The sequence below is a fragment of the Nicotiana tomentosiformis genome, chromosome 6, assembly GCF_000390325.3.
Source record: "Nicotiana tomentosiformis chromosome 6, ASM39032v3, whole genome shotgun sequence".
In the NCBI taxonomy this organism is placed as follows: domain Eukaryota; kingdom Viridiplantae; phylum Streptophyta; class Magnoliopsida; order Solanales; family Solanaceae; genus Nicotiana; species Nicotiana tomentosiformis.
The window spans coordinates 122511207-122525214 of NC_090817.1; the positions used below are offsets into that span (position 1 = coordinate 122511207).

The 14008-nt window shown below is 39.4% G+C and overlaps 1 protein-coding gene across 1 annotated transcript; it reads left to right on the plus strand.

The window, feature by feature from the left end:
• Positions 1 to 3821: 3821 nt before the first annotated feature.
• LOC138894692 (uncharacterized) lies at positions 3822 to 4900 on the plus strand. Its single transcript, XM_070179415.1, has 2 exons — positions 3822 to 4664; positions 4718 to 4900. Exons 1-2 carry the CDS (start codon positions 3822 to 3824, stop codon positions 4898 to 4900), a joined length of 1026 nt encoding a protein of 341 aa, XP_070035516.1.
• Positions 4901 to 14008: the final 9108 nt, after the last annotated feature.

Below are 14008 nucleotides of genomic sequence, written 5' to 3' on the forward strand. Positions count from 1 at the left end.
ACCATAGCTTGCGTCGCACGGGCTACAGCGAGATGAAGCTCGTGTTTTGTCTCGCGCCGCGAGGCCTGTAGCGAGGGTGTTCCGCGTTCTAAAGCCCATTTTGTCTCCTTTTTTATTTTGGACTTGGTTATTTCATTTAGACTTTTTCCCTACACATATAAATAGTCATTAAACATCATTTTTAGAGGAGTTTTTGCGACCGGAGGTAAGAACATCACGTGGAACAACTTTTGGAGGAGAAAATCATCGAGTTCTTCATTCCTTTATCTTTTCTTTGTAATTTGTTTATGCAAAATACTTGAAAAATTGTTACTACGAACATGAGTGACTAAGCACTCTAGTTCTAGGGTTGTGGTTGACATGATTATTAACGTTTATTAATTACATCTTCGTTAATTCGGATTATCATCTTGTGGTTGTTTCTTTAATTCTAGTTTTAACTTGTGAATTGTTGTAGCTACCAATTCACCCTACTATATATGCTATGCTTGGGGAAAGTCGTGTTTAGATTAGAGTAGTATTAGAGAGAGCTTGTTTCTGAACCCGTGGCTCGGGGGACGATTTCACGGTTAGGATAGGAATATACCTAACAGTCTTGCTTAATTGAGTACCGTATTATATTCGTTAATGATAGACTTAATACCATAGGAATATAGGATTGATATATTATGGGCAGGCGAGTAGTATTGTGGGAACATGCTATTCATATAAACCAGTGTTATTCAACCATAGATAATCTGGATTAAAGAGTGTTTCCTAAATTGTTACACGTTTGGTTTCTTACAAAGGCAAGGATTTCAGGTAAAATTTGTTGAATATACTTGGGCTTCACGTACTTCCCTAAAATCGAACTCATTGCCGTTGATCATAATCAACTTTTTGTTCTATAAATACAAAGTATCTAAACTCCTAAGTCATATATATAGCCCTATTTTATCACTCAAAACTCTCTAGTCTCGGCCGCTGCGTTTTTGTCATCTTCATATTCACGAAACAATAATGAATATGATGGAGTTAGATAATCTTGGAGAAGGGTATCGATTTCGACCGACGGATTCAGAGTTAGTGAAATTTCTTTTGAGGTTTGTTGCTAAGCAAGAATTGCATGACAATGGTTTTATTGCAATGTATGATGTTTACAAACAAGAACCTTGGGTAACTTACAGCCATGGCCATTCTACTGGAGGAGTAGAAGATAATTGGGACACAAGTATTTACCGTTACTTTATTACACCAAGGAAGAAGAACAAGGGAAAGTTTAGTAGGATTGTAGGAAAAAGAGGTGGAACTTGGAAACAACAAGATAAGGGAAGAGCTGTTACTATAAAGAGTTGTGATCAGAGGAAAAAAGATTTGATTATTGGACGAATGAAGAGTATGTGTTATACTGAGAAGAATAATAATAAGCGTATTAATTCTGATGATTATAATGATGGTAAGTGGCTAATGAAGGAATATGTGTTGTCTGATCCTATTCTTAATAAGTTCAGTAATTCTGAGCGTAAAGATTATGTTATTTGTGCCATAAAAAAGTTGCCCAAAAGAAGTACTACTTGTAATTTTAGTCAGACTAGTAATGTGACAACTACTATGGAGTCATGTTCTGAACAAGAGAAGGTGGATACTGAGGTGACTTCTGATATAAATAATTATGTTGATCAGCCATTGATGGATCAGGACTATTTTGTTGAGAAAGCAATAGTAGAATCTGTTGAACCATTAATGGTGGAAACTGTTGGGATAAATTCGGTTAAGCCTTTGATGGATCAGGAATATACTGAGATGATCACTCCTATCTATTATGTTGAAGAACCAATGGAGGAATCTAAGGTGCAAAGTCACGAGGCTACTGGTGTAGAGAATGGTTCGTCGTTGGGGCTAACTACTTTTTCTCAATTTCAAGAATCTATGATCGCTGACTTTGAGAACGCGATGCAAGAATTTAATGTGCCTGAAATAATGGTTAGATCGGATGAAAATATGGGCTGTGACACACTATTGGAGAAGATCCAGACACAAGATCAAGAAGAAGAAGGTTGTTCTTTTACTGTTAATGAGGAGCATAATATTGCATTTATGGAATCTGAAGTCAAGGCTACAAGTTTTCTTGAACTACTAACTGGTGGCAGGGGTTATGGTATGGGGAACAATCAGGTGCAATTGGTACCTGATCAATCGACTACAATAACAACTACTATGCCTCAATTCCTAGAAAGTTGGGATCGGTTTTATGAATCTTCAATGTCCATGTCGTTGGTACCTGAATCGACTACTATGCTAAATTCTAATGAAATTGCTACAGGAGAATGTGACACAACACCTTGTTCTATTATAATTATAGGATATCCCCTTTCGCGAATGACTATTTATCCGAGTGATTTCTTATGTTTGGCTATGATTCCATATTTTTAGTGCATTATTACTTACCTTACATTTTGCTGCTTTAATGCAAAACTATACTATATTTGTGCTTAATTGAGTTTATTTTATGTGTAGGTACGTTGAAGACGAAATTGGGAGTAAAGTAGAGATTTTATGTGTATTTTATACACATACACTTACAATTATCCGAACATTTCCGAGGACTAGGCTGACACTGTTTCCTTTTTCACTCCTAGGGGAAGCTTAGGAATGGTTGCAAAAGGAGCCCACGAACTCAATCCACAATTGTGATGATCTAGCAAGGAAATTCTTAATTAAGTTTTTTCCCACTAAGAAGACAAAGTCGCTGAGGAGCCAGATTCTTGAGTTTCAACAACGAGATGGCTAGACTCTTTGTCAAGCTTGGGAAAGATACAAGAAGCTACTACTAGACTCCCCACATCATTGTCAGACTGATGAGGTATTGGGTCACACTTTCGTTGATGGGTTGGACGAGGCATCAAAGATGAATCTTGACTCAACATGTGGGGGGTAGTTGCATGGCAAGACCGTATAGTGAGATCCAGATCATACTAAACAATTTCACTGCTAATGATAATAATTGGCAAGGAGATGGGGAACCACGAAGAGCACTTAAACAAAAGGCAGCAGGTGTGATCGAGCTTGATGATTTCTCAGCCATGAGGGCAGATATAGCGAGATTAGAAAATCAGATGAATAAGATGACAATGCACCAAGCACAACAGATGCAGCATGTGCAACAAATGTCTACTTGCTGCGAGTTATGTGGTGAAGGTCACACAAGTGACATATGCCCTGTGAATCCTGAATCCATCTACTACGTGGGGCAACAAGCTAGAGGGCAGATGAATCAAAATGCTCAATATGGTAACATATACAATATGAACTGGAGGAATCATCCTAACTTCTCTTGGGGTGGAAATCAGAACATCAGGCCTCAAGCGAATTATAATCATCCACCTCAACCTCCACAGCAATCAGAAGAGAGTTTGACTGACATGATGAAAAAGCTCTTGCTAGACAATCAGAAAGTTATGGCTGAGAATCAACAATTGCGCATAGAGTTCAAAAATCTTGAGCGGCAATTTGGGCAAATGTCTAACAATCAGAATATTAGACCTGTTGGAGCTCTCCCAAGTGATACAGAGAAAAATCCTCAAGTCAATGCATTGACGTTGAGAAATGGGAGAGAGTTAGTAGATGTGCCTAAAAAGAAAAAGAAGCAGTCTGGGCTCGAAGAAGAAAGAGTGCCAAAACCTGTAGAGGTAGATAAGAGAAACAAAACAGAGTCTGAGCAAATATCAGAGAGGGTGCCACCTCCTTTTCCTCAAAGACTGAGAAAGAAGAATGATGACCACATATTTCACAAGTATTTAGATATGCTGAAGTAGAAAAACTTGAACATCCCTTTGGCGGACATGCTCCGTGAGGTCCCAAAATATGCAAAATATATTAAGGATATAGTGGAAAATAAGACGAGGTTAACTGAATTTGAGACCGACGCACTTACTGAGGAGTGCACTTCCAGGATTCAACATAAGCTTTCACAAAAGCTTAAGGATCTGGGTAGTTTTACAATCCCCATGAGGATTGGTGAAATTGATGTGGGTAGAGCCTTGTGTGATTTGGGTGCAAGTATCAATCTGATGTCGTTGTCAGTGTTCAAACAATTGGGATTAGGAGCTCCGAGACCCACCATGGTGCTGCTACAATTAGCTGACAGATCTTATGTTTATCCTGAGAGGGTAATTGAGGATGTCTTGCTGCATATTGGGAAGTTTATTTTCCCTGCAGATTTTATCATCCTGGACTACGAGGCTGATGAGTTAGTTCCTATCATCTTTGGACGACCTCTTTTGGCCACTGGAGATGCCATTATCAAAGTCCGAGAAGCTAAGATGATCCTGAGGGTGGACAATGAAGACGCGGTCTTTAATGTATATCGAGCCATTAAGTTGCCTCGTCATTACGAGGACCTGGCCATAATTTCTGTGGTGAAGATAAATGAACCAGCCGTAGAGCCAAGTGCATTTAAAGAAGATGCACTAGAAAAGGCATTGATGTTATTCAATCACTTGGAACTGGAAGAAGAGGTTGAGGAGATGTTGCAAATTTTGGATGCATCTTGTGAATACATAAGAGAAAGATCCCAGTTTGAGCCTCTGGATAGGCCAATCGGCCTGCCCCCTAGACCCTCAGTTGAGGAGGCTCCAAAATTGGACTTAAACCCTTACCATTTCATCTTCATTATGCATATTTGGGTAGTTCTAACACTTTACCAATGATTGTTTCTTCTCATTTGTCTAAATTGCAGGAAGAAAAGCTCTTAAGGGTGCTGAGGGAGCACAAGCATGCCATTGGTTGGACAATGTCTGACATAAAGGGTATTAGCCCTGCATTCTGCATGCACAAAATACTCATGGAGGAGGGACACAAGCCTAGCATGGAACATCAACGTCGCCTAAATCCAATCATGAAAGAGGTGGTAAGAAAATAAGTGATTAAGTGGCTCGACACAGGTATAGTATTTCCCATCTCCGATAGTAAGTGGGTAAGCCCTGTTCAATGTGTACCTAAAAAAAGGGGGGGGGGGTATGACTGTTGTAGTGAATGAACAAAATGAATTAATCCCAACTAGGACTGTGACTGGTCGGCGAATATGCATAGATTATAGGAAGTTGAATAATGCTACACGAAAAAATCACTTCCCCCTCTCCTTCATTGATCAAATGCTTGACAGGTTAGCCGGACAGGAATACTATTGTTTCCTTGATGGCTATTCGGGGTATAATCAGATTTCTATTGCCCCGAAAGATAAAGAAAAGACCACTTTTACATGCCCTTATGGTACTTATGCATTTAAGAGAATGCCATTCGGGTTGTGTAATGCAATTGCGACTTTTGAAAGGTGTGTGATGGCTATTCTCACCGATATGGTGGAACGGTTTGTGGATGTTTTTATGGATGATTTTTCTATGTTTGGTCCTTCTTTTGATGAATGCTTGACCAATATTGCTAAAGTGCATGCCAGGTGTGAGGAGACTAATCTGGTACTGAATTGGGAAAAGTGCCATTTTATGGTACGTGAAGGTATAGTGCTGGGGCACAAGGTGTCCAAAGATGGAATGGAAGTTGACAAAGCTAAGGTGGAAGCAATTGAAAAGTTGCCACCACCGATTTCAGTGAAAGGAGTTAGGAGTTTTCTGGGACATGCAGGTTTTTATCGCCGATTTATAAAGGATTTCTCAAAAATTTTGTCTCCTTTGTGCAGGTTGTTATAGAAGGATGTGCCGTTCAAGTTTAACGATGCTTGTCTAAAAGCATTTTAGGAGCTGAAAAAAAGTTAGTGAGTGCACCAATCATAGTGGCTCCTGACTGGAAAGAGCCATTTGAGCTGATGTTTGACGCTAGTGATGGTGCAATTGGGGCCGTGTTGGGCCAGAGGAGGAGCAAAATATTTTACTCCATTTACTACGCAAGCAAGACTGTTACTCCTACTCAAATAAATTATACTGTGACAGAAAAGGAGTTGCTTGCTGTAGTGTGGGCGTTCGATAAATTTCAGGCCTATTTGGTTGGCACCAAAGTCATCGTCTACACAGACCATACAACTATGAGGTATTTGTTCGAAAAGAAAGATGCTAAACCAAGGCTAATCCATTGGGTTTTACTCTTGCAGGAATTTGATTTGGAGATCCTAGACCGTAAAGGAACAGAGAATTAAGTGACTGATCACTTATCCAGGTTAGAAACTCGGAATCATGTAGCTGAGGGAGATATCATCAAGGAAACATTCCCAGATGAGAAATTGTTGGCCATTACTGCTGGGGAGGTGCCATGGTATGCAGATTTTGTGAACTATCTTGAAACTTATGCTAAAAAGAAGTTCTTGCGAGATGTGAGGTCATATATGTGGGATGAGGTATTTCTGTTCAAATCTTGTACCGATCAGTTAATGAGAAGATGTGTGCCCGAATCTGAATTAAATGTTATCTTACATGACTGTCATATGTCGCCTTATGGTGGTCATTATGCAGGTGACAAAACGGCAGCTAAGGTGTTGCAATCAGGTTTTTATTGGCCTAGGGTGTTTAAAGACGCCCATGAGTTCGTGAGGAGGTGTGATAGGTGCTAGAGAACAGTAACAATCACGAAAAGGCATGATATGCCATTGCACGGTATTGTGGAGGTTGAAATTTTGATGTGTGGGGAATTGATTTTATGGGTCCGTTTCCCTTGTCCAGTGGGTGTAAGCACATTTTGGCGGTCGTTGACTATGTGTCAAAGTGGGTGGAGGCCATTGCTCTTCCTACCAATGAAGCCAAGGTTGTGTTCAACTTTGTGAAAAAGCATATCTTTACAAGGTTCGGCACTCCGAGAGTGATGATTAGTGATGGGGGCACCCATTTCTGTAACAAGCTCTTGGACAATGTCTTAGCACAATATGGGGTCAAACATAACGTTGCAACTGCTTACTATCCTCAGATTAGTGGGAAAGTTGAAGTCTCAAATTGTCACGACCCAAAATCTCACCCGTCGTGATGGCGCCTATCTCGATACTAGACAAGCCGACAACCTCAATAAAACCGCATTTCCTTAAAGTTGGAAAAACATAATAATTTGAGTTTAATAAAAGGCCTCACAATTTCAGATACAAGCACTCCCAAAACCTGGTGTTACTGAGTACATGAGCATCTAATATGAGTGCAATTCTGGAAAATACGGTCTATAATAGTCTGAGACCAAATACATTAAACAATGAGGTAGGGAAGGAGATACAAGGTTTGCGAAACACGACAACTACCTCTAAATCTCCGAAAAAATCAACTACGCGAAAGAATCAACACCTGCTATGTCCGGGAACACTTGGATCTGCACACGAAGTGCAGGGTGTAGTATGATTACAACCAACTCAGTAAGTAACAATAATAAATAAAGAACTGAAGATAATGACGAGCTACACAGTTATAGTTCACTTTCAGTAATTTCAGCAAGAATAGATATGCTTTCAAATCCAGTAGTTTAAGTCAAATCAATTTTATACAGTTCAAGTTCATGTAATTCGGATATAAAATATTTCATAGAATTTCACAACAATGACAGATAGCAACTAAGTGCAACAACAAATGAAAAACAAGTACAGCCTCTCAGGGCAACAGTCACTCAACTCGTCACAACAGCTCAACCACTCGGCTCTCAGCCCTCAGCACTCACACTCAATGGGTACCCGCGCTCACTAAGGATCCACACGGACAACTCATGTGCTGCACGGACAACTCACGTGCTATAGTATAATATAAGGTTCCGCACGGGCAACTCACGTGCTATATTATAATATCTCACAATCAGGCCCTCGGCCTCACTCAATCATAAGTCTCTCCATTCTCTCAGGCTCTCGATAGTCATGATACTCAGCCCAAATAATAATAATATGATGCATCAATAATGAACAATAGAGACTGAGATAAAATAAAAAAGTAAATTGTGACTGAGTACAAAACAACAATTTAGCAGATAATTCGACATGTACAAGACCTCTGTGGTCTTTACAGCACCAACACATAGCCTAAGCATGCTTCAATGTCAAATGTTTATAGCACAGAAAGGGCACATAGCTAACGACAAGCTTATTCAACTTTCCAGTTTCAGGGAATGGACCAAGTCCCAATTCCCACGGTGCACGCCCACACGCCCGTCAACTAGCATGTGCGTCACATCCAAAATACTCACATAATACAATAATCTGGGATTTCATACCATCAGGACCAGATTTAAAACTGTTACTTACCTCAAAATGTGAAATTCTTTACTCTGTTATGCCTTTGCCTCGCAATTCGGGCTCTGCATGCCTCGAATCTAGTCACAATTAATTTGTTTCAGTCAATAAATTTTATTGGAATTAATTCCATATGAAAATATAATTTTTCCATAAAAATCCGAAATTTAACTCAAAAATCGCCCGTGGGGCCCACGTCTTGGAACCCGATAAAAGTTACAAAATATGAATGCACATTCAACCACGAGTCCAACCATACAAATTTTACTCAAATCCGACATCAACTCGACCCTCAAATTTTCAAATTAAACCAAGAGGGTTTTCACAATTTTCCAACTTAATTCACCAATTAAATGTTAAAAACAACCATAGATTCGGGTAATTTAACCAATATTGAGTTAAGAATACTTACCCCATTGTTTTCCTTGAAAAACTCCCGAAAATCGCCTCTTCCCGAGCTCCAACCCGTTAAAAATGGAAAATGGGATGAATTCCCATTTTCAGAACTTAAACTCACTGCCCAGGCTTTTACTCTTTGCGATCGCGAAGCACAAAATTTTCCAGCCCCAAAATTTCCCTTCATGATCGCGGAACACCAATCGCGATTGCGAAGAACAAACTCCCCAACTCTTCCAAACAACTTCTAGTATAATTGTCATAACTTTTTGTACAAAACTCTAAATGAAAAGTTGTTTAGCTTTCTAAAAACTAGACATCAAGGTCTACAACTTTCATTTTTGAATCATTCTAAATTCCTTATAGATTGCGAGATATAAGCTTCCAAAATTGGGTTAGTGCAGTAGAGATTTTGTTCTACGCGATTGCAAAAGAGCTTCCGCGATCGCGATTCACAAGGCCCCAAACTGCTGTTTGCTCTTCGCGAACGGGACCAAATGTTCGTGATCGCGATGCACACCTCTGTAGGCAGAAACCACCAATTAAAAATGGCCTAGAAATGGTCTGAAACCACCCCGAAACTCACCCGAGCCCCTCGGGACCTCAACCAAATATACCAACAAGTCCTAAAATATCATACGAACTTAGTCGAACCCTCAAATGATATCAAAAAACACTAAAACCATGAATCATGCCCCAATTCTAGCTTAATGAAACTAAGAAATTCCAACTTCTACATTCGATGCCAAAACCTATCGAATCAAGTTCGATTGACCTCAAATTTTGCACACAAGTCATAATTGACATAACGAAGCTATTCCAATTTCCAGAATTGGATTCTGACCCCGACCGGGTTGTTACACAAATAGAGAGACAAAAGCAGATCCTGGAGAAGACGGTTAGTACAAGTAGGAAAGATTGGGCTGCACAACTTGATAATGCTCTATGGGCATACCGGACTGCCTAAAAAACTCCAATTGGAACCTCCCCTTACAAGCTAGTTTATGGGAAGGCATGCTATTTACCTGTGGAACTTGAGCACAAGGCCTATTAGGCGATAAAGAAACTGAACTTTGATGCAGAATTAGTGGGTGATGCAATTGAACGAGCTTGATGAGTTTCGCTTGAATGCGTATGAGAATGCCAAGTTATATAAAGAAAAGACCAAGCGCTGGCATCATAAGCATATCCACCATCGCGAGTTCGAACCGGGCCAATTGGTTCTCTTGTTCAATTCGAGGTTAAGACTCTTTCCGGGGAAGCTCAAATCGAGATGGTCGGGCCCGTTTGAGGTAGTGAGAGTCACTCCACATGGTGCAATTGAGCTGTGTGTCTTAGGTGGTGAGAGAACGTTCTTAGTGAACGGACAAAGAGTAAAGCACTATTATGGAGGTGACTTTGATCGTCAGAAGTCGAAGGTGTTACTTGCCAATGATTAGACGAGATTCTGTGTCGTACCGCAATGTTAAATCAGGCGCTTGTTGGGAGGCAACCCATCTTTACTGCTTTCTTTTATTTTTATTTTTTTATCTTATTATTGTTGTAGTGTTTGTTTTTGTTTTGCAGGATTATAAGCATAGGAGGCAAAGCCATTGGAAGCGTGCAAAAGCGAGTTAGATGGAGAGAACTAAGTGTGGGGGGCCCACACAAAGGACCATGCCTGGGGAAGTCTGAGTACCCCGTGAGCCGTTATTGCTTCGGCCTTTGGCCTTTCAGGGAGTTTCTTGTCCACCCTTATTATTATTTTGCTTTATTTATGCATTGGGGACACTGCACTCTTTTAAGTGTGGGGTGAAAGAATTCTCTAGATAATTAGAAGTAGGATGTTAGAAAAATATTAACTTCTTATTTTTGTTTTCGTAGTTGTGTAATGTTTTAGTATTTTAGTAGCTGTGAAAATAATTGAAAAACAAAAGTAGAAAAATTGGACTTTTCCCGACGATGGATCTCCCAGACAGTTTTCTTGAGGGATTTAAGTCTAAGGAAAAAGGACAAAAAGATTTTCTTTGTATGTAGTGTAGTAATTCCCCCTTGGTTTTTCTTTGTACTGCGGTTCTTTTCCAAGGGTTTTGTTTGAACCGGGTGTAGTAAGTTTTATTTTTTTAGGAGTAGGAGCCACTGAGATGAATTGAATTGAAGCAATATCTCTTGACTTTGTTATGCCTTGAGAATAGTGAGTACTTTGGTTGTGATGCTTAGGCTCAGTTTTTGACTCTTGTATAAGTACCTTAAATTGTATGATCTTAAATTTGCTTAACTGCTTTGACTAGAGTGTCTTGATGAGTCCGATCCTAAGTGAGTTATGTGCCATGTGTGTGTGAGGTTTGTGTGTTATTCTGTGTATTGCATTTGATGTCTAGAACTTGCCTCGTGTGTTCGCAAAGCGAAATAGTAGTTTTGTTGAGTCTTGGAAGTGATATAGGCATTTCTTTGTTGAGCCAGATATATATAGTTTACCTGCCTAATTGTTATGTATCGTAGCTAACCCCTTTTGGTCTGTAATCCTGTTTCTTTGGCAACCACATTACAAGCCTTACCCATTTGTTTGAATTAACCATCTATTTGAACCTCTTAACCTCTCAATGAGCACTTGAATTGTAATCAACTTTGTAAAAGTTAAAGTGTGGGGTAGTTGCTTTGGCTTTCAAGTGGAACTAATGAAATAAGGAGAAAGGTGCATTGTTTTAAAAAAATAAGAGCCGCGTGAAGTGAAAAAGAAACAAATATATATATATATATATATATATATATATATATATTTGTATTGCTGTGAAAAATATTCCTCGATAGTGGTGACTCTTGATGTAATTGTGTTTAAAAGAAGTATGGAGTAACATACATTGATGTGAAGGTGGAGTTTGGTTTGACATAAGTATGGGGTTTGAATGTTAAAGTATATGTATTAAAGTGCTTAGGGAGGTGTAGTCACTCTTATAGCCAAATATATCCTACCCGACCCGTAGCCTACATTACAACCAGTTAAAGTCATACTTGATCCTAGACTGAATGAGCTCGATTAGAAGAGTAGTACACTACGGGCAAGCCTATGGTGCATCTTTTGTGGCATATGAATGTTATTTCTGAGAGTGAGTGAATTCTTCCTATCTTGAGTTCCTAATTGTTCTTAAATTTTAATATGTGTGGAACTACTTTCTTTTGTTGTGTGAGGGCACGTGATTCATGAAGGAAGGGTAATATTGTCATTGACCTCTATGTTAGAGTAAGTGAGTGAGTGGTGAATTGTGATGACCCAAAAGGTCATCTTATATTTTAGAACTCGAATCTGTGCTCTTAAGCCTTACAAATCTCATTTTTACCCTTCTCGATTTACGTGCATAGTCTAGGCATGTTTCCAGAAAGCTTTTATGTTGAAAATTGATGAAAATAAGAATTTATGCCTTAAAAGTTGATTTTAGTTGACTTTGGTCAATATTTTTGGTATACGGGCCCGGATCCATATTTGACGGTCCGGGTGGGTCCGTATCGAATTATGGGACCTGGGCGTATGTCCGGAATCGAATTTGGAGGTCCCTAACTTGAGTTATGAATTTTCGATGAAAATTAAAAGTTTGGAAATTATTTGTTTTTCAGAATTGATTGATATTTGGCATTGTTAGTATCGGGTCCGTATTTTGGTTCCGGAGCTCGGTACAGGTTCATTATGATATTTAAGACTTGTCGGTGAAATTTGGTGAGAAACGGAGTTGATTTGATGTGATTCAGAAGTCCAGTTGAGAAAATAGAAATTTTAAAGTGTTCTTGAGAATTTCATTTGATTTGGTGCTAAATTCAGAGTTCTAGGTGTTATTTTGGCTATTTGATCACGCGATCAAGTCCGTATGATGTTCTTAGACTTGTGGGCATGTTCGGTTTGGAGCCCCGAGGGCTCGAGTGAGTTTCAGATAGGCCACGGGATATTTTGAACTTAGAAAATTTTGCTGGTATAACTAAACCTGTTGCAGGCCTCTGATTTCGCAATTGCGAGATCAGGCTTCGCAAATGCGAAATAAGCAGGCCTGGCAATTGCGAGGTATCTATCACAATTGCGAAGAAGGCCTGGGCCAGCATGTTCTCGCAATTGCAAGATTTTCTTCGCAATTGCGATGGGGGTCTGGGGAAGGGTATGTTTGCAATTGCGAATTTCTGCCCGCAAATGCCATGGGCCAATTGTCGCAATTGCGATATATTCTTCGCAAATGCGAAGGCAGCGAAAATGTGAAGGATCTCGCATTTGCGATGACCCCTTCGCATTTGCGAGCTTCGCAATTTTCAAAACCTAAAACACAAGAGGCGATTTTCCAAAGACCATTTCTTCCCCAAATCATAGGTAAGTGATTCTAAACAGGTTTCTTTCAATCTTTCACTACATTTTATAAGATTTCAACCTAAAATCTAAGATTTTCATGGTAGAATTAGGGGTTTTGGGTAGAACCTAGGGATTTCGGAAATTTGGGGATTTAGACCTCAATTTGAGGTCGTATTCCAAAACTAATTACATATTCGGGCTAGGGGTGAATGGGTAAAAGAATTTTGGTTCAGACCTCGGGTTTTGACCAAGCGGGCCCGGGGTCGATTTTTCAACCTTTTGGAGGAAAAATTTGGGAAATTTAATTTATGCAATATAATTGATTTCTTAGGCAATATTTGATATTATTGAGTCGTTTTTGAATAGATAAGAGTGGGTTGGAGGTGAATTCCAAAGGAAAAGCTGTGATTGAGAATTAAGTGGCCTTCAGAGCGAGGTAAGTGTTTTCTAACCCTGACTTGAAGGAATTAGGAACCTTAGATTACTTGCTAAGTTAAATCCATGTGAGCGGCGTATATGTGAGGTGATGAGTACTTATGCGCCGCCAATTTACCTATTTTCCATGTTTCTCTGTTTTCCATGCGATGACCCCTTCGCATTTGCGAGCTTCGCAATTTTCAAAACCTAAAACACAAGAGGCGATTTTTCCAACGACCATTTCTTCCCCAAATCATAGGCAAGTGATTCTATACTGGTTTCTTTCAATATTTCACTACATTTTATAATATTTCAACCTAAAATCTAAGATTTTCATGGTAGAATTAGGGGTTTGGGGTAGAAACTAGGGATTTCGGAAATTTGGGGATTTAGACCTCAATTTGAGGTCGGATTCCAAAACTAATTACATATTCGGGCTAGGGGGTGAATGAGTAAAAGAATTTTGGTTCAGACCTCGGGTTTTGACCAAGCGGGCCCGGGGTCGATTTTTCAACCTTTTAGAGGAAAAATTTGGGAAATTTAATTTATGCAATATAATTGATTTCTTAGGCAATATTTGATATTATTGAGTCGTTTTTGAATAGATAAGAGTGGGTTGGAGGTGAATTCCAAAGGAAAAGCTGTGATTGAGAATTAAGTGGCCTTCAGAGCGAGGTAAGTGTTGTCTAACCCTGACTTGAAGGAATTAG